Here is a 22582-nt window from a genome sequence, read left to right as displayed (position 1 = left end):
AAGGACTACTACCGATCATTTGATAGGTATATGTTGGGCAGAGAGGAGCTCCGCACTCTCCGCACGCTGTTGCCGCATCCCGCCGCCGCGTCCGCCTCCGGACTCCTCACGCTGTTCGCCATTCGTCAATCGTACTCAGCCGCTCGCAGTCTGCACTCGCAGTCTTGCACTGCAGCGGCATTCGCGACTCACCTTATCACCATAGTTCATTCAAACCCCTAATATACATACATTATCCCAATCCAAATGCAATGGGTTCAATACGACTCTTTAAGTATTTGATCCTTTTTAACTTGTTCGTTTTTGTTTTATCCGACCACGTTTGTCCATCGAAATGTCAGTGCATCCGAAATGCAGTCCGATGCTTGCAGCAAGACTTGGTGGCGATACCGACAGTTCCAGTCGAAACACATACGCTGTAAGTATTACTTTATAACTTTAAGTGTTGTTGTTCTCATTCCAATTATAACTTTTGGTAAGCAAAACTTTATAAATAAACGCACGATTGTGTGCCGGGATAAGCGAATGTTTATGTTGCAAAATCGTTGACTGTTTGTTATGGGTATAACAAATTTAAAGCTTAGCGACAGTTCTTTGAATAACAGTTGGTGTCAGGGGTCATTATTGAAGCGCTAAACGATGCAACAGGCGGACTTTGTCATACCTATATTGATAAACTGCTGCGTTACTCATACTGAAATATAAAACAGAACTAGTCTGACAACATTCATATGTTTATAAAGCTCTAAAAGTTTTAGGAGAGCTTTATATAACTAGTAATACAAAACTTTGATATTATACATCATCATCATACAGACCTACAAACAGCATTACCTACCGTTTAGACAGGATGTTATAAATAGAAAATGCTATTTTGGCGTATAGAAACAGATGGAAATAATTTGCTTATTGTTTCCATCATCACAACGTAATTTATTTCTTGCCAGAAACACTTTATATTTATATTTTAATATATAATAATTAAAGTATGGTATTTAATATACATACTTCCTTACAGAATAATTATGACTTATAAATTATTACGTGCAAGTCTTTCTTATTTATTACTTGAATAGAGATTTGAAGAAAGACTTTTCCTCTTTGGGGAATAAAAATGGATTTTTTTTTTACCTATTACTACTATAGTGTGTCAAGTGGAGATAAATGGAATATATATATACCAAACTTCTATTGTAGATAAAAAAAAATAACTTTAATTCCTTGCTATATAAATAATTCAACTTTTTAATTCCTACTATACATACTATACATCATGTTTGTTACAGTGCTACATTTTCTAAACAATCCTAATGCTATTACAACTTCTAAATTTGTAGTAGTTTTAGACAATAACGCTTCATACATATTGAAGTAATTGATAAAATATTTCGCAGTTAGTAAATTGCCAAGTATCTGATCATAAATAAAAAAAATAAAAATTGCTGGAAAATACTATTTACTTTCTTTGTTAGGGAAACCAAAACGGATACTTAATTAAAAAAAATACAAAACGGGCTTCATATGAAATTGTTCTATTTAACACTTTAAAATAGAAAATGTGAAAAAATACTGTTATATTTTCAACAGATTTAATAAAGAAGGAGGTTCTCAAATTGGTTTTTTTTTATGGTTGTTACTCTATAACTCCATCAGTAGTAAACCGATTTGGAAAATTCTTTTTTTATCTGAAAGGATATACTCATACATTTGTCCCATAAAAAAATTATCACAATCAATTCAGTAGTTTACTTTTATATTAAAATAATTGGTTTGGACATAATTGGAGTCGGTTTTTTCTGTGGGGCACAATCTTTAATTGTTAAAGTAAATAAATGTCGGCAAATCTATAATTTCAGAACTTTTTTACTATGTAATGAAAAAATATACTTACAGCTGATGGGGTAGTCCCAAGACTTAATAATATATGAATGTTGAATTCAAATTTGTTTGGCGAAATATGGGCATGTAGATTGTTACCGTCGCAGTAAACATGACATGTCTACGTGTCTACATTGGCAACAATGTTCAATATTTATGGACAAATGTGAGGCGAACTTACTACCGATTCTCGGATTAATAACAATCATCATTTTATTGCAATCACCTTAAACAAGTTTACAATTTATTTAAAGTTAACAAATACTTTTTGACAAAACGAGTCAAAACGGCCTATGGCTCAGAAGTGGCAGTTAACCCATTCCCTTTGTTGTTCTATCATAGCCTTTACATTTTTTAAAATTATTTAATATATTAATGATGTTTCCATCTCGCGAGAGATAATCGGAAATTTAAACTTATACGCTGCTTTCAGCATCTGCAAGATTCGAACTTACGGTAATTGACGTTGGTATCTATACTAATACTACGTAAAACTAATGAATGCATAAATAAATTATCTATTAATTTTGAAACAATTCTAACGAGAGTGTGTTTGACATGCGCTAATAGGTTTGTTTCCATGTTATGTATAAAAGAGCTACGTTTTTCAGGTTTAATATCATATTTTTTACGTTTTATGCAATTATCAGTTTGCATTTTGATATTTAACATTTTGATTTGTACTGTGCGAGTTTTTCTTTTCTTTTTTTCCATCCATTTAACACGGAAGAGTATAGGGTAACTACGTTTGTATATTTAAAATAGCATTACATCCTCCTAATATAATAAAATTGAAATTGGATGATATCTGTAGTTAGACGATACTTAAAAAGAATTGATGTGAGATGTCTTAATAAGCGCCGTAGAAATTTTGTTGTCTGTTTGTGTGTTTAATCTGACATAACACATAAACTCCTACACCAAATTGGATCACTCGTGTTCCGGAAGATTTAACTAAAAATTTTTTACATAAACTTTGGCGTATGTTTTATCTTGATATGCCACCTAGAAGTAGACTATTTATTGGATTTTCTCACTAAATAATAAAATTTTAAATACGAATACATAATATCTACGAGTACGTAGGAGATATAAGAAAAAAATATATGAGGGATCTTAATAAGAGTAATAGATGACAAAGCAATGCCCATGTGTACGAAATCTTAACCAAAACCTAGTTAAGTATTAAAACAATACCTACAAGAAGTTTAAAGTATAATTATGGAGATATTTTAAGATAGTAAACGATTACTTATCTATATATTAATACGCGAAGAAAAAAATTTGTAAACCTTTTTACGAAAATTGCGCGGGCGAAGGAATAAGAAAGGCACACTTATAGTTTATATAGAGTGCAGAACGCTAACATTTTTTTAATTATACATAAAAAATACATTAAATCAATATACAAAAACACAATACATTCCATATATTTTACACACACGTATATATATGCTTTTTTGTGAAGTCTGTGGTCAAATTAAGAATAGATTAATTTTGTGTTTTTAATATTATTTGTCTGATTAAATGCCAAACATAACCATAATAAATTCAATTACTACAATCAAAAATTTCGGATTCCTTGTTCTTAGATTACAATATATGTATATTATGGTCGAATTACGACCACTGGGTGACCACTAGTTATTAGAATTTCATATATGTTTGTTATATACATGTCATATATATTTATTAAAGTAAAAGATTCGTTTAAGATCTGCTAAAAATAACGAATACGGATACAGATTTTTATAATAAGAAGAAATAATCTTCGGTTTATTGCTGATACTCACCGCTCATATGACGATCTCCAATATGCGCTAATTTTATAGAAAAATCTAACAGGAGAAAAAATATGCACACCGGGTCAGCTAGCTACTTTAATTGTGTACAATGCTTCATTCCTCTTTCAATTATAAGTACATCCCCACACACTTATAGTGATAGCTATTTTTTATTAAAGTAATATATTTTTTAAAATAATGTATATGGTAAAATAACGTTTGCCGGATCAGCTAGTATATATATATATATATATATATATATATATATATATATATATATATATATATATATATATATATATATAATATAATATAATATAAGTATGTTTTATCGAATAAAAGTTACAAATCTAATATATATTTTTCTATGATGATTGTTGATTTCTATGTTCACTGTCTGCGATATAAACTTTCCTTTATTCTTCTTCATCTCATATAGAATGTGTACACCAAATTTCAAAGTTATTGATTTAGCTGTTAAGGCGCCAAAAGGTAACAAACTCATTTTCGCATTTATGTTTTGAGTAAGTAATTTAGTGTTCAATGTTATGACTATTTAATTTATTCCAATTTTTTAAATGCATAATTAACAACTTATGGTAAGGAGATAGGCATTTATACAAAATAATCTCAACTACATCTCATTATATTGATTTGTGATCTTATAAAAAAATATTTAAAAGTTTGATGATCAGAGTATTCCAGAAATAAGGAAATTGTAATCTCATATCGTACAAAAAAAAGAAAAATCTAAATATTAATTGGTTCTAAGTACCTTCTTAAGCACTTAGCGTCAACTAATATTGTCAGTAGATACACTGGTAGTATTAATTGGCTAATAATATCTCATAAGAATTTCTTTTTAATGTTTTTACATAAAAACATTTGTTATTCATTTCTGTTTTGAACTGGTTTTACGTGAATCTAATTATTTCGAATTTTCTAATTAATTTGAAATAAAACAACATTAATGACAATATTTTTGCGTAGTATCTAATTGCTTTATTTAATCTTTGGGTCTCGCAGATTTTATTACCTAACTATATCTTAAGTAGATATTAATTTAAACTATGTTATATTACACTTCTAGACATTGGATACAATATATAGTTGCAATATTCGTTAACTATGTTGAAACGACGTAGAAATTGCAGTCTATTAGTATCTATTATTACATAGTTCTTGTTTAGGAATTAGTTCCATGTTTAACGTAAATGTAGTTGGTGTAATTTCAGTTCCGAAACTAATGATTAAGTTGTTTAGTTATGCTCATGTTATTTTTGTCAATTTCATAGTTTTAAAAATATAACTCATAACTCTTACATAGATCAGTTGTTAACAGAAAAATATAATAGACACCATAGTTTAGTAAAATGTAGTTGGGTGTATTTAGGAAGACTTAAACTTACATGTTACGTATCTAGTATTATTGTTTATTTTTTTTCTCCATAAAATATGAAATACTATCAAGAATTCATCAATATATTTTATTTTTTATTATTTCGTAGGCATATAAATTTGTATGTAATGAAAATCGACTCTATTATCTGTTTAATACTCGCATTATATAATTTTGTAAAGAAATTTGGATGTTGCTACTTAGTCACATTTAAACAGCTAAACTAAATTGGATTTACACACAGGGGAATTTTTAACTCGTGCGTTCATAGCCACAGTTAATTACTATTAAAATAAATATGTTAGAAACTATAATCCCTAATGGATAATATGTGATCGTATTAGTGAACGTAACACATCGGTCAGTTCATTCACTACAGGATTCAATGATTCCCTTAAAATTTCCAACTTAAACGATCCGAATTCAGATTCATGATAGGCACAGATAACTAAATAAACAGAGAGGGTGGGTGTGGCTTCAAATAACAGAGATTGGCAATTACGCATTGCAAACAAACTTTGCAAAAAGTATTATTTTACCTATCGAGTCCAGTATGTACGGTTTCAGCTGTAAAGTTTTAATAATTTTCCCATAAAATATAAAATAATTTCACTCTACGATATCATGGATGTCCACGGTAAAATATAAAAGCGTTCAATTGCACGATATTTCGTGGAACTGTACGATAATAACGTACACGGTAAAGAATAAAAGCGTCTATTGAAGACATTGATTACAGTAAACTGACTACAAATGTAGTGAGAACGAGGTTGTAATTTTTTATTTTCTTTAAAAACTGCAAGTGACTGCAAAAGTACAAACTGGGAAATGAATGAATGAAGAAATAAAATGAAGGAAAGGTTTTTTTTAATAAATTATAATGGAAAGGTAGCCCCGCCTACGCTAACGGTATAGTAATATAGTAGTAGTAGTAATATAGTGATAATGAAAAGACAGGTTAGTTAGCATATCGTGATGAATACACTTGAAATTCACCATGATAGTTTCCAGGGAGAATCACGGGGAGGTAGACCTGTTACAGTATATTGTTAGCAATTGGTAATTCGCATTACTATATATATATGCTGCATCTCTCGGCTTTAATCGCATGAATCACGGTTAGGATAAAATCTAACCGTATATAAAATTTTATTCAAATCTACGGGGGCGTGGGACACTCAGAAAGTTTTGCGACACTAAAAAAAATGTCCTATAGGTAAATATATTTTTATTATATCTTTTCAAAGTACTCTTCACCAGCCTCTATACAAAGTTTCATGTGTCTGAACTAGTTTTTGAAATACTTTTTCCAGTACGCCGCAGACACCTCGTTTACAGCCTGCTCGAACGCTGAGAGCGCATCATCCGGCAACGAAAATTTTATCTCTTTGAGCTGATTTTGTATTTTTGGGAATAAGAAGAAGTCACACGGTGCTAGGTCAGTGTTGTAAGGAGGGTGACCCAGGAGTTTGACTGGTGTGCTGTCTAGGAAGTCCCTCGTTTTGATTGCGGTGTGGGCGGGCGCATTATTGTGGTGGAACAGTAGCCCGTGGAGCCCTGTGTTTGGTCGTTTGTTGCTCACAACAGAGTATAACTCCTACCAAGCATTTGATAGTATACCACTCGGCGTTAATGCTTCTTTAGTTTCGTAAAGGGATTGACACCAAGTAGCCAGTCAAATTGAAAAAGCTTGCGATCAAAATCGTCCCCCCGCCTCTAGATCGCTTTACTTTGGTAGGCGTTGATTCGTTTTGAAACACTCAAACCGTTGACTGGCGATTTGTTTCTGGATCGTATTGATAAATCCAGGATTCATCACCTGTAACGATGTCGTAAACACGCCGAGACGAGCCTGCTTCAAATTTGTCTATCATATCATGGCACCATTCCACTCTTGTCTGCTTCTGAACACCGGTGAGGTTGTACGCCAGCGTGAAACTATCCTCCGCACCCGTAGATGCACTCGTGAAGGCTACCTGATCCAATCTGCAGTATGTGTTGAATCTTTTGGTATGTAACTCGTCTATTATCTTGAATAAAATTTTTCACTGCTAGCACGTTTTCTTCTGTAACAGCCGTCAAAGGGCGATCACTTCTTTCTTCATCCTCCAAAGTTAGTCGACCGCACTTAAATTCATTATACTAACGATACACGATTGCCTTAAAGGGCCTTCATCCATGAATGTCATTTGAAGTCTATCGTACGATTCGTCCGATTTCAGACGACACTTAAAATTGTAAAAAATCATAGCGTGAAAACGATGTTCTCGACGCAAATCCATTCTTTAAAGAGACACGGTAATTTTAATTAGCTCGCAAAAAAGTGGAGGGAAATTTTGAATTTAAAACGTACCTATTTTTAAATAAATTATAACTAGCCAGTCTCACATACATAAAAACTTTTTCTCGCAATACTTTCTAAGTGACCTGAGGATCTACCATGAAATATTTTCCGAAATTTTGGGGACGAACGAAACAGAAATTTGATATTAAAATTACATAATACATGCCATTTAAAATTATTAAAAATGTTAAAATATCGTTTCTCTGGACTATTAGGATAAAAACGAAATGTTAAGCTCCATTTTCTGGGTCGATTTCGGTACGAACAAAAACATGAAATTGAGCCCGAAAATTCGGAATTTCATTTCATGGTAGACCACCTGGTATTTAGTAGTTTTTTCGTAAAAGAGTAACTAACATCTATCATCCATCGTTATAAACTTTCGCATTTATAATATGCATATTTATATATTTAAAATCCGAACATACTACAGTTTTAATATTTAATCTTAAAAATAATATTTTGTCTCACCTGTGTGAGATGAAAAGTGAGGATGAAAATTGGTTAGTTGGTTCATCGTAACGAATTTATTAACAATAGATTTGATGGAGAATCGCGTGGAGGTCGACCTAACAGCGTATATTACACACATCAAAAAAGTCTAAGCAACACATAATAATTTCAGTTTTACAATGTGTTTTCGTATTAAATCCTTAGTATTTTCTTATTTATATTATTTTTAATGCTTTTTTGATATTACACAACAATTTTTTTTTTATTTTTTTTAATAATCTTAATTAACAATAATTACGAGTAAGTACTATAAGTACAAAGTAAGGTTCCTAATCAACTAAACTTAAACTAAAATTAAATGGTTGTATAAAAATTGCATAAATTAATACAAAGTGTGGCCTCCTCTGTTATGGAGAACTTGCTGGGACCGATTATTCATAGAATCGATGAAACTGTTAATGCTATCGTGCGGCAATTACTCCCAATGAAATTTTAGTAAGTCCATCATTTGTTGGGTGGTTGTCACTCCATCCAAGTCATTTAAAACACGTCTTTGGAGCATGTCCAATGCATGCTCGATAAGTTGAGGTCTGGCGATTGTGCAGGTCAAGGCAATACCAGGATGTTTTCCCTTGCCAAGTACTCCCGTGTGTGCAAAGCTGTATACGAACGCGCATTGTCATGCATCAATGTGAAATCGGAGCCAAGCGTTTGTGCGAATGGAAGGACATAAGGCCTTAGAATATCCTCAACGTAATTTATAGCGTTCATATTACCATTTACAAAAACGAGCTCAATTCGTCTGTTCTTTATAATACCCGCCCATACCATAATTGTTGAGCCGTTGTATGGATGCACTTCCTGAGCAAACCTCAGTCTTTCAGTATTTCCAGGACGACGGTTACCCTTCTAGTATCAGGCTTGAACCCAAATCGAGACTTATCGCAAAATAAAATTTTATCCCATTGTTCCCGGGTCCATGTAATGTATTCCCTACACTATTCATTTCGACTAGCGCGATTTTCGTGACGTATCGGTGGGCACCTAATTGGCCGTCGTGCTCGTAGGCCATACTCATGCAGTCGATTTCGCACAGTTTGTCAGCTAACAACAACACCACTTGAATTTTGTAGCCTTAAACCTATCTCTCGGGCGGTTAACATCGGCTAGCGTCTTGAAGTTAGTTGTATGTATCGATCTTGCCGTGTGGTTGTACACCTTCCTCGACCTAGGTGCTGCTCAGCAGGATCTCCCATGTTAGTGTAACGCTGATGAAGACGGCAAATAACGTTTCTGTTGACACCAAAATACCAAGATACCTGAGATTAACTTCTTCTCGCTTGCAACATCCCGACAGCTCTTTGCATTTCAATTGCGTTCAAATGACGTCGCTCCATGACGTAAAAATGTCTCAAAATCCAAATTTGTTCAAAACTTTTTCAAATTATTATTGAAATCATAAAATTGATACAGAGTACTAAATTTTAACAAGCAAAGAAAACGCTATAAAATTCGAACAAGTGCATTGGCTTTTGAATTTGTGAAAAAAAAAAACAAATGATTCTCGATTTTTTTTTACAACTAGCCACTATGTCCTCTAGATAAAAAGAAATTACATAGGTATTACCTACTTGGTAAGAAATGATATAATAATTGTATAATAATTTGAAATAGTATGTGTTGCTTAGACTTTTTTGTGCAGTGTACTAGTAATGTGACTGTTAGGCCCACACAATTACTTTCCCCTAATTGATTTACCTACCTGACTTGTGAACGCGTTTTTGTGCATTTTATTTTTAAGATACACGTCTGATACATTTACATGCATGTATTTAACATGTGAACTATTTTCCAATAATTCTCTTTGAAGTTAAATTAAAATACCCTTTAATCTTTTAACGTATTTACTTTACTGCAGTGACGTACAGTACTATGTACATAAATTTCGTTATAAAATAAATGTAACTCGACACATTATATTTTTTAAAATTCGATATTGTACCTTTTTATTTATATGGAATAAGTAATAGAATATTAAATATACGGGCCTTACTGTTCTTATGGAATTTATTTTTTATTAAAATATTAAAACTAATCAATATCGTTCTCAATTATTTCCCTTTATTACTTAGAGGCTGCATCATCGTGTACAGCGCAATTTTAGAGGTGTTTCCTCCCACGAATGCTCAGGTTATGAAATGAGCTACCTGTCGAGGTTTTTCCAAGAGACAACAGCATGGAGTTCTTCAATAAGGGGTATAGGTTTCTTCAGGGTCAGCAACGTGCGCATAATGTCCCTGATATTACAGGCGTTCATAGGCTACGGTAACCGCATACCATCACGCGGGTATTATTGTTCGTCACCTCAGTGATATAAAAAAATAACATTCTCATATATTTTCTAATAAAATTGTGACAAACGTGAAAAGGCCTGCAAAAAGTAGAATCGATGACCAGTCGCACCTACCTATAAAGCTTGTGCATGGCGATATACTTTAAATCTAAGTAGAAAGTTTTCTACTAATGTTCTATAATTAATAACAGTGCAATTATATCTTAGAAAAATCAATTGTCATAACTATGTAAAGCGAAATTAAAGTTAGAGATAATTATATCAGGAGTATATACAGTGAATGATAGTCTGTTATGAAAATAAACTAATAGCTATTACTTATGGGCTCACACGATACATGCATACGATTTTCCAATAGAACGTTAATTGAAATTTGCAACAACCGTTAAATACATCGATACTTCCCAATACTCCCTTTTAAACGAGAAATGTTTACTTGTTGCCATAATACTTATTACATGCAGCAACACATGGTAGGCTGTCTGTACTAAAATAAATAAATTTAACATCTTGTTTTAATATGAATTCAGACTTGATAAATTTTGTAGTAAATTACCTTCGTCTTTTAATATTGCTTGTTGCCGTCGACCTTGATTAGTTTGATTACAATATAGCCTTTGAACCATAACCAGGGAGCGCCTGGCCAAACCCGCATTACTAGGTTCTTCACAATGAGTTTGCAGATGCTATCAGCGACATTGTCATATGTAATTATGTTACTGGGGCGAAACGTTTTATTGTACAATACTGAAGCAGATATAAAATTCTTGAACCTCTCACGAATCAAGACATATAGTTTGTTCACACATTAAAATAATAATTTAATTATGTCTTCATTATCTTAATTTATATAAAGACCTTACTACTAATGCGATAACATCATTTTATAATTGTAATACGTAAATCAGCACTACATTAAATATAATGGACCATATATTATCAGCTGATTATATATTAAGCATTAAAAATATAATAATAGTAAAATATACGGGGAGATGTTTATAAAAGTAAAGATATAGTAGGTACTACATCTTTCGTATCTGCTCTACATAATGGCTTTGACAATCAAGTACTCTTACATTTTTAGGCACTATTTCAATTATTGATACCCATGTGTATTTTATAAAATACTGGCTAATTTTACTATTAGCGTATGATTTACTTAATCTTATTTATAATGGCGTGTGGTCCCGGCACAGAACAGTCCACCCCTTTCTTTTCCATGAGTTGTTTTTACAACACTAATAAGGGAACTTAATGGTCGAGGGATGGGCGCAGCGCTCCTCTTAAAACATTACCAAGACATAACTGCTGTTGCCAATCTACCTATTAAGCGTGGCAGCTATTAACAAATTTTAAGGGGGAACATATGAACAGAAGTGGAGAGTTAACAGCTGATATGATGATGAATCTTATTTAATTGTACTTGTTTATTCCTTATTGAGATTGAAAAAAGGTTCGCATGTTAACATTCATGATAATACTTTACAGGGACGTCCGTTTCAATAAAATTACTGACATAACGCCAGGTATTTTGGGTCATCTGCATCGTCTGCGTTCACTGCTCCTCAACGATAACCAGCTGCGTCAACTACGATCGGGCGTTTTCCGTGGCCTCCGACGCATCAAGTATTTGTACCTCTATCGAAACAGGATACAACACATCGATCCCGATGTTTTTTATGGACTTCTTCATTTGGAACAGCTGTAAGTTAATAGTCCTAAGTGGTTATTAATACAATCGAAAACAAAGGCGGCTTTAAGGAGGGTAGAGGGGGGTTGTTGCTGTTAAAGGGTGTGCCGATATGTAAGATAGGTATTAGGATTAATTAAAGATTGTTTCAAATTCGATTTTGGAGTGATCAGTGCGCATTCTTATTCTTATTTATAAAAAAAAAAAAATAAAGGCATAACAGTCTAAACCTTATGGAATGGAGGGCGACAATGTGCATTATGTTTCAATGGTGTTATTATTAATGTTGATTGTCATTTATTTTTAAAGAATTAAATACAAAATAAATATAAAAAATATGTCAAATCTGTAACTGCAGTACGTTAGCAACAATGAATAGGTATATGGATATTTATTTATTTATATTATTAATAACAATGATAAGAGAAGAAGCATCAGCTTGTTTGGTAATTATATAAAAATGATCCGATAAATGCACTTCCGAAAATTTCGAACTATATAGTTGTGCATTCTGTAAAAACCTACTTTGATAACAACATATTTTGCGCTATTAATATGTAATCGCATTTTTATGCCATTTATTATATAAAAAATAACAAAAGTTACATTGAAGGTCTTTGTAGTGACAATACTTCAATTATTAAACTCGTGGTAATGATATATGCTTAGTTAGAAACATCAATACGTCCATTGTACTACATTTACAATTTATTTACTCTGAAAATGATGTCATTGTTGTACCTACAATCTATACAAATTATAACATTGTTACTAGGCTGTACGTATACAGACATTACTCTAAAACTGCTAAACAGATATTAATAAAATGTGATTTGATTATTAACTTAGTATCCAATCAATTTAGGATTCGATCCATGTATAAGATATTTTTTACATCGGGATAGTAAAATTTCTTATTTAAACTAATTTAATAAAGAGGAAAGAATTTAATTTTTATTTGTTATGAATATACACATATAGTATACTTTATATATAAATATTATACATTATCTACTTGTAATATAAACAACCTGCAAGTCGGTCTTGAGATCAACGTTCGATGTATGCATTTGTTGTGACCATTCGAGTGAAATAATAGGGAATCCAGATGAGCATGACAGATTTATAGTTCACTGATGCAGTAATAAATTTAACGCGCTTTCATAATAACTTGTGCATTTAAATATCTCATCACTGAAGTACCTACTACAATTATCTATTACTATCTACTGTTTTGTTCCTTTTTTTATAATAACGTCAATAACATACCTTGCTTGGTCCTTAAGCTAAGACACCCTGTGTTATGAGAAACTAGGTAACGAACGCCTACGGGCACAGCCCATAATATCCGGACCCAAGCCAATTCAGAAAAAAAAATTCTATTCTTAAATCGGCTCATCCGGGAATCGAATTCGAGATATAAATGTGTGTACTACTGCGTTACGGAGGTTGTAAAGTAATTAAAATTTTGTTTCATAAATGCATTACCTAATTTTGACAAAATATAAAATCAATAAAAGAATAAACACTACAATAAAAAAAAGTATTTACAAGTAAAATTGGTTCATATTTGAGCAAGATGACGTGTATTATGTAATATTTTGTAATCGTTAAAAAACCTTTAATTAAATATAAATTCAAAGGTTTTCAGATTTCGGTGGCTATTGTGTACTGTATAAGGATTTACGTTAACATTGCATACGAGTTTATGTTCAAAGTTTGTATGAAACTCTGAGTTTGCAAAACCATCCGCTAGAGGCGCAGCTAAGTTTCCAATACAAATTATCGGAGTAAATGCTAATGCTATTAACGTACGGTAAATTCATATTAGAGATTTTGTACTGAAGATCTCGAAAAGCGTTACCTATAAGTAATAGATTAGTCTAACCTGCAAATAGCTATCCCTGTTTTCCGTTTATTAATTCATACTAATACTATAAAGAAGAAATATTTGATTGTTTGTAATAGATAAAAACTACTTAACTGATTTAAAAAAATATATCTATAGAAAACTTCATTATCAGCGAATAACATCGTGTTTATATTAATTTCGAAATAAAAAAAATAGAGATTCTACGAAATTTTCAATAGTATAGCGTCAAAAATTTGCATATTAAAGCTAATATCAAATATTAATTTATCTGTCTACCTGTGCGAAGCCGAGGCGGATCGCTAGTACTTAATAATATTCATGTACATGTATTCTTATTTTAGATACTTGCATGTTAACGAGATTCATCATATCGAACCCGACATGTTTTATAACTTGCCACGACTGGAAAGACTGTAAGTATTGCCAAGCTCTAAATGGAGCAAAACAAGATTTTTTAAAATAAGTAAAAAGCTCACTAATTTATAATACTTACTGTGATTAAGAATACATCTTTCGTGACGACTGATTGAGCCATACAGACGCCAAGCAAGAGATAATAAACAAAACTCACATTTACATTAAATGCAATGATAAATTTTATTATATAAAAGTGAGTTTATTTAATACTTTATGGCGTGTAAATTACTCAATCAATTGTTATGAAATTTTATATACATGTGATATTTGGTATGGAGAATGAATTAGGCTACTTTTTATCCCTTTCAAGTCTCGGTCATGCGGGCAAAATTAGCAGAATGTTAAGAATCACAATGTCGTGTTCTCCTGTCGAATTTTATTAATATATATGAAAGTTTAAGACGATAGATAGATGTCTGACGTTCACGCAAAAACTACTGAACAGATTTGAATGAAATTTGATGCACGAGTTGGTTATATCCAAACATATAGGATACTTTATTATATATTAATCCGTGTGGGCAAAACCGCGTAATATAGCTATTATAAATGTGAAAGTGAAATTAGTTTGTTACTTCTTAGTGCCTTAATAGCTTTACAAATTTCAAGGAAATTTGGTATATATGTTTGTACTATAAAGGACTGAGAAGTACATTAGCTCTTATTTATCCCAATCAATGAATATATTTAGATCCCGCGGACGAAGTAGCAGGTAAAGCTAGTTATCATATATTAGTAACAGCCATTGGACATTAGACAGTTAGCTTTAATGAATTTTTATTAAATTATTTCAAATTTACCATTAACTAATAACAATTAAAAGTCATTAAATTAAACAGGATTCACTACTAAACATTTTGTTTTATTTACAGGTATCTTCACAACAATTTGCTGAAAGGGATTCCTTCAGGTTCATTTCGAAATTTGCCTAAATTGCGTAAACTCCGTTTGGACAGCAACGCACTGATCTGCGATTGTTCTATGTTGTGGTTTGTTGAAATGTTATCTCAGCACAGGCATATGGAAATCGCAGCAACCTGTTACGGACCAGACGATGCTACTGGAATTCCTTTAGCTGTTATGACCGAAAAGGATTTTAACTGCCGTGAGTATCGAATATTATAATTGTTTTTATCTATCTATTTACGAATTAGTTTATACAATATCCTATGTTATATTAGGAGATAGCCTACATATGTGTCAAATTTCATCCAAATCCGTTCAGCCGTTTAAACGTGATTGAATAAGAAACGAAACAGCTTTTCAAAGTTTTATTTATAATATTATAATAGGGACGGTAGAGCTCTTGTCATATGTAAGCAGTATATATTTGATTAATTTTACACTTTGTAAATGGGAAAATATGTATAATGTTTTATATTCATTACCATTGCTCTACCCATAGACTTGGCATAACGTACTTGCTCTAATTCTGGACAAATTAATTTTTTGGTCTAAATTTGACCAACGTCAATCGAATAAGGCCTAATTGTATAATTAATTCAACTAGAGGGGTCAAGAATAGGTGTTTTCCTTATGAATCATTTATGTATAATTATACGTGTCATATTAAATATTAATTATTTATAACATAAAGCGTATCCAGTGCTAAAGTCCGGCCGCTCAGATTGCGTTTCTGACAGGTCGTGATCGAATGGGTGATGTAACTTCGAACTGGCGTACAATTTACGGCAAAAGTTTAAACATCTTTTATTAACCTTAATGACGAGTAATAACATTAAAAATTGCATAATTATGCCAATTTACAATAAACATATTAATTTTGGGCTAAAGTTATTAATAATTATTTAATTAACAATTATAAAAACAATAGTTTTTAAAAGTCTAACACGTCAAACTGCGCTGTTTCAAGGTTATGCTAACTGTTTGTTTTTGTAGTGATGAGACAAAATAATAAGGTAATTGTAATTAAATATTTTTATAATTTTAATATAATCTGTCGGTCGAATAATTTTATAATATATAATGTACTGAATACATATTTAATAAAGTTTATAATCCGATACAGGTACGTACAAAACTTAGGAAAATAAGTGTCGTGATATTAGTCAGATGAATTAAAAGAAAAAAAAATACTTTATACTTTATATTTCTGGTAAAAAATGGCAACCCAAAATAGCGTTGTGAGGACCGTCATTTTGTGACATTCACAAACAGTCTTCTCTTGTCGTGTCTGACCGCTATATCCGTATAGGTACTGTGATTGACAATAATATGATAATACATGTTAGTGAAAATGACAGCGAGTCCTCGAGCGAATTGGAGTCAGATTAAATTTAAAACTATGTATTTCATGATATATATTTTCCAATAAATTCAACATTTTTATTTTCTTTCCCTTCGTTACATTCATAAATTACGATTTAATTAAATTCATTTATCAACAATTTTATTAACATTGTGTTTAAAATATAATTCTTATAAAAAATAACTAAATATATATGAAATTGAATAAATATGCGTAATGACTGCAATAAATAACGTTACTAAATATTATTAATGTTATTTATGGTACATCACTAGTTATGACGAATTGATGTGTTAGAAACACAAGTTCTGAGCGACCAGACACTAAAACTGTTCCTGATGGTACGGGTACAACTGTATTCATGTTGGGGGGAAAGGGATTGTTAGCAATGGAGTTTGACAGCCCCATTGCTAGCAATATACCTTATTAAGCCGTCTAATTATGGTTCCCCCTGGAAACCATCGTGAACAATTCTTGTTGAATTCGTCACTTTGGGCTAACTGACCTGCTTCATCCTCACCTATCATCCTTCACTGGTGCCCCTCCGGTGTATACCGATAGCGCGGGTGGGGGTTACCATTCCATTATCACCCATTAAAAAAAACTTTATTCATGTTCGAAAATAAATACATTCTGCATGGTTAAGCTCTCCAAGTAATTTATTGAATACTAGCTATATTGCGCGGCTTCAACCACGTAAATCAGTTTAAAAAGTATCTTATGTGTTAAGTTAGGATATAACTTACCCGTGTATCAAATTTAATTAAAATCTTTGATGAAAAAGTAACAAACATGGATGATGTTTCATCAGAGGGAGACTTTGTATAAAGGTCGTTTGCTTGGGCACCTCTGTCAAATTCGTATTTCAATCATGAAGCAGTTGTGCTTTTTTTAATGGATGATGAATGGAGTGATAACCTCGCCTGCGCTAACGGTATACGCTGGCGGGGCACCAGTGAGGGATGATAGGTGAATAATGAAAAAGCAGGTCAGTCAGCCCATCGTGATGAATACACCTGGAACTCAACACGATGGTTTCCAGGGGGAACCGCGTGGAGGTCGACCTGACAGGGTATATTGCTAGCAATGGGACTGGTAGCACGCATTACTAACGATCCCTTCCCCCCGAAGCAGTTCTGTTTGCATGGCTGTGTTTCGGTTTGAAGGGTGGAATATGGCAGTGAATTTACAGGGTATAGAGGAATAACATCCGAGTCCTCAGGAATGGCAACGCATGGGGGATATTATGGATGAAACAGTATACTTTGTTATGTCCATGGTACTAATGTCTATAGGCGAAGATTACCAGTTTCTATAAGGTGATAAGAAATCCATCCATTAAAGAATAGGATTAGTGTGTAAAATATACTTAATTATTAAGAATAAAAAATGTTAGAATAAGTGTATTATATATATATCTACATTGTAAATATACATCTACATCATCATCATCGTCATCGTCATATCAGCTTTTAATAGTCCACTTCTAAACATAAACCTTCCTCTTGGAAGTTTTGCCGGTAGTTACCATGCTTGGCAAGCGGTTTGGCAACCGCAGTTAGGCTTTGGAGATATTTTAAGAAGTACGGAGCTGCCAATCTCTTAGTCGCCTCTTACTACACCCACGGGAAAGGAACGGGTGGTCTATTTTATGACGGGACTACATGGGAACATTATGAATACTATGTATTTAATACTCTTTTATGTTTTTAGGACAGCCTGAGATAGAATCAGGTCCCGAAGATGTGACCGTTAATTTTGGAGAGGACGCTGTGTTCAGTTGTGTTGCGAAAGGAGAACCCACTCCTGAAATTATTTGGTATCGCGATTCCTCAACGTTGCCAATCAGTGCAAATCGATACGAAGTAATGCATAACGGTACTCTCATGGTTCATGACGCTGAAGAATCCGATCTTGGATATTTTGAATGCTTAGCTAAAAATCCCGCTGGTGAAGCGCGCTCGAGGCCTGCGAGAATGATTCTCCAATCTATGCCGGACAACAAAGGTAAATTTTGCATATTTAGAAAGAAATGACTACTTTAAATTTAGATTAATAAATTAAAATGTTTTAAATAATAATTCAGTAAGGATATTAAAGTCATTAATTATATTTTTCTTTCATAGGTATACCGGTTTTTACAGTAGCACCTCGAAAACAAACTGTTAAAATTAACCAAACGTTGGTAATCTTTGACTGTGTTGCTAAAGGCAATCCTAAACCACATCTATCGTGGTATTTCAATGATGAAAGAATACTGTTAAGTGAACGTTATTCGATTCAACACAATGGTTCAATTATTATACAAAATGTTCAAGATACAGACGCCGGCTCTTATAGCTGCCAAGCTGAAAACATAAACGGAAAGATTACAGCATCTGCTGACCTAGAAGTGATGGGTAAGATGTTATATATTACAAATGCATCTATTTAAAATATAAGTAATAATTGTACTTAAAATAATACGTCTTATTTCAGTGCCACCATCGTTTGTAACCATACCAACAGATATAAACGTAGCACCAGGAGAAAAAAATATTTTTAAATGTACAGCTAGAGGATTTCCAAAGCCGCTGATTACGTGGTTTAGAAACACAATAGCTTTACCAGAAAACGATAACTACGTTTTGAGTTATAATAACCAGATACTTACGATATTAGAGGTTACAACTGATGATGAGGGTCTGTATCATTGTAGGGCACAAAATACAGAAGGGCTTATTGAAACATCTGCAGAACTTAAAGTAGAGGAGATACAGTCATTGCCAGCACATATTGTAGTGAGACCTGAAGACACTGACGCTTTTAAAGGAACTTCCATACAAATGCCTTGTGAAGTAGAAGGTGAACCGCCTGCTACAGTAGAATGGAGAAAGGATGGTTCGCGAGTGAGGCCTGATGGTAGAATTTCAATTACTTTACTTGGAAGCTTAATTATTAATAATGTTACTGTGGCAGATACAGGTATTTACGAATGTTCTGCTTTTAATACACGTGGTCGAGATACTGCTTCTGCTTCATTGGTAATAAAAGATCACATTCTACCTGGGGATCAATATGTTAACATAGCTCTGACACAAGCAATGAGAGATGTTGATCAGGCCATTTCAAGGACAGTAGATCAACTATTTAATAATAAAAGTACTAATGTAGATATACGCAACCTTTATGTGATTAGTAGATTCCCAAAAGCACCAGCCAGAGAAATCGCTAAAGCTGCTGAAATTTATGAAAGAACTTTAGACAAAGTAAAAGGATTTGTGAATTCGGGACTTAAGGTTACCTCAGCAGAACCATTTAACTATCAAGCAATATTATCTAATGAACATCTGGAAGTAATTGCACGGTTGTCAGGTTGTGTTGCCCATAGAGATACGAACAATTGTTCTGACATGTGTTATCACGGAAAATATCGCACTTTTGATGGTAGTTGCAATAACTTTGCTCACCCTATGTGGGGCGCATCACTAACTGGTTTTAGACGAATCCTTTATCCTATATATGAAAACGGCTTCAGTCAACCTGTTGGTTGGAATAAAGATTTCAAGTATAATGGTTTTGTTTTACCTGGTGCTCGATTAGTCTCAACAACCATAATAACTACTGAAGAAATATCAGAAGATATTGAAATAACTCATATGACTATGCAATGGGGTCAATGGCTAGATCACGACTTGGATCATGCTTTGCCGTCTGTTAGTTCAGAGACATGGGATGGTGTCGATTGTAAAAAAACGTGTGATTACTCACCGCCATGTTTTCCTATTGATGTACCACCTAATGACCCGCGCATTACCAACCGTCGTTGTATAGATTTTTTCAGAACAAGCTCCGTATGCGGCTCAGGAATGACCTCTCCCTTGTTTGGAAAATTACAACCTAGGGAACAAATTAATCAGTTGACATCATTCATTGATGCCTCTCAAGTATATGGCTTTGAAAAAGATGTTGCTGAAGATTTACGTGATTTGACTAATGATGATGGAAAATTGCGAGTTGGATTTGCATTTTCAGGAAAAAAACCATTTTTGCCTACTACTGGCTTAAATGCTATGGATTGTAGGCGTAATCTAGAAGAAAGCAATAGAAATTGTTTTGTTGCAGGCGATATAAGGGCAAATGAACAAATAGGTTTAGCTGCTATGCATACTATTTGGATGCGAGAACATAACCGCCTAGCGAGTCAATTAAAAGCTATAAATCCATTTTGGGATGGCGATAAAGTTTATCACGAAGCAAGAAAAATTGTAGGAGCCGAGATGCAATTAATAACCTACGAGGATTGGTTACCGATTGTTATTGGTCCTGAAGGCTACAAACAATTAGGTGAATACAAAGGATACAATTCAACTTTGAATCCATCTATATCTAACGTTTTTGCCACAGCCGCTTTACGATTTGGTCATTCAATGATTAACCCTGTGCTTCATCGTTATGACGAAAATTTTGAAACAATCCCACAAGGACACTTACAGTTGCGCCATGCATTTTTCTCTCCTTGGAGATTGGTTGATGAAGGAGGAGTAGATCCATTATTAAGAGGTATGTTTACTACACCAGCCAAATTAAAGACTCCTACACAAAATCTGAATTCTGAACTTACCGAGAAACTTTTTTATAGTGCTCATGCTGTTGCCCTTGATTTGGCTGCGATTAACATTCAACGAGGTCGTGATCACGCTATACCTCCATACACGAAATGGAGACAAGTTTGCAACATGTCTGAAGTAAATAGTTTCGATGATTTGGCTAGAGAAATAACAGATAAAACAGTTAGAGACAAACTTGAAAAGTTATATGGTTCTGTGCATAATATTGACGTTTGGGTTGGAGGAATATTAGAAGATCAGGTTGAAGGTGGCAAAGTTGGCCCACTATTCCGATGTTTATTAGTAGAGCAATTCCGTAGACTGAGAGATGGCGATAGGTTTTGGTACGAAAATCCAACGATGTTTAAACCAATACAACTAGAACAGATTAAACAAACTAGTCTAGCTAGAATATTATGTGATAACGGGGACAACATCGATACAATTACCGAAAATGTATTTTTACTGCCTGACGTACAGGACGGTCTTGTGTCATGTGACGATTTACAATCAATTGATCTTCGATTCTGGGCAGATTGTGAAAGTTGTAACGATATCGATAGTTCTGAGCGATTCATTCGGCGTGCCCGTAGAGATACAACGCGCGAAGTAAATATTGAGTCGGACATTTTGCAAAATAATGAGCGTCTGAATCGTCTTGAGTATACACAATTTGACATAGAAAAGACCATGACACTACTCAAGGAACGGATCGAGTTATTAGAAAAACAATGTGATCATAATTAATCAAAATGCTTTAGTTTCTAAGTATCTTCTCAAATTGAAATTAATGTTGATGTGACAATGATATATATCTCTTTACATACATATATAATAACAAGCTCACAACGTGTTGTAATATTACGATATACAATATACATATGTGTATAATTATTTTGTATTTACATTATGACTTTTGCAAGTTGAAGTTTAAATGTTATAAGAATTAAGATAAAATTGCATTCTCGATAAACGTATTCTTTTTTATTCTATCAATTAATAATATACCTATTATAATTTATATTCCATTTATTTATACTTTTTATTTGGTAAAGTTTATTTATATTAAGGCTGCAAAGTAATCTAGTCTAAACTGATTTTAAGGAAATAATAGTATTAAGAAACTGTTACTTTGGCATATAACACATCGTCCAAAAGAACATTTATTTAAACTTAAGTTTTCCTCTTTTATAAGCATAATAATAATACAATTAATATATGTAATCATTATCTTACTTTTACATTATAATAGTTAGATATTAGAAATAAAAGTTCTCATTTTAAAATACTTGTCAAAAACCATTACCATATTAAGAAGATAAAACATTACCTAAGTACATAAATTTGATAGTTACAAACAATTAGTAATAATAATAATATGTTGATTATTACATATTATTAAGCTTTAGGTACTAATTATAAATACATAATGAGCCAATCTTATGGTTCGTTTTCACAGCTAAAATGGAAGGAATGAATGAACCAATTTGGATGAAATCATGCAATGGATTAGCATTGTGTATGTGACGA

The 22582-nt window shown here is 32.8% G+C and overlaps 1 protein-coding gene across 1 annotated transcript; it reads left to right on the top strand.

Annotated features, from left to right (window-relative positions):
• The first annotated feature begins 31 nt into the window (after positions 1 to 31).
• Positions 32 to 22025, top strand: LOC113517391 (peroxidasin). Its single transcript, XM_026902050.3, has 7 exons — positions 32 to 418; positions 11703 to 11918; positions 14119 to 14190; positions 15067 to 15299; positions 18177 to 18470; positions 18590 to 18862; positions 18942 to 22025. Exons 1-7 carry the CDS (start codon positions 252 to 254, stop codon positions 21797 to 21799), a joined length of 4113 nt encoding a protein of 1370 aa, XP_026757851.2. The 5' UTR covers positions 32 to 251; the 3' UTR covers positions 21800 to 22025.
• The last annotated feature ends 557 nt before the right edge of the window (positions 22026 to 22582 follow it).

Source organism: Galleria mellonella, unplaced genomic scaffold (genome assembly GCF_026898425.1).
Source record: "Galleria mellonella isolate WM207_F2 unplaced genomic scaffold, CSIRO_AGI_GalMel_v1 utg33, whole genome shotgun sequence".
NCBI lineage: Eukaryota > Metazoa > Arthropoda > Insecta > Lepidoptera > Pyralidae > Galleria > Galleria mellonella.
Note: the sequence above shows the minus strand (reverse complement) of the source record. Positions and strands in the feature narration are given on the sequence as shown.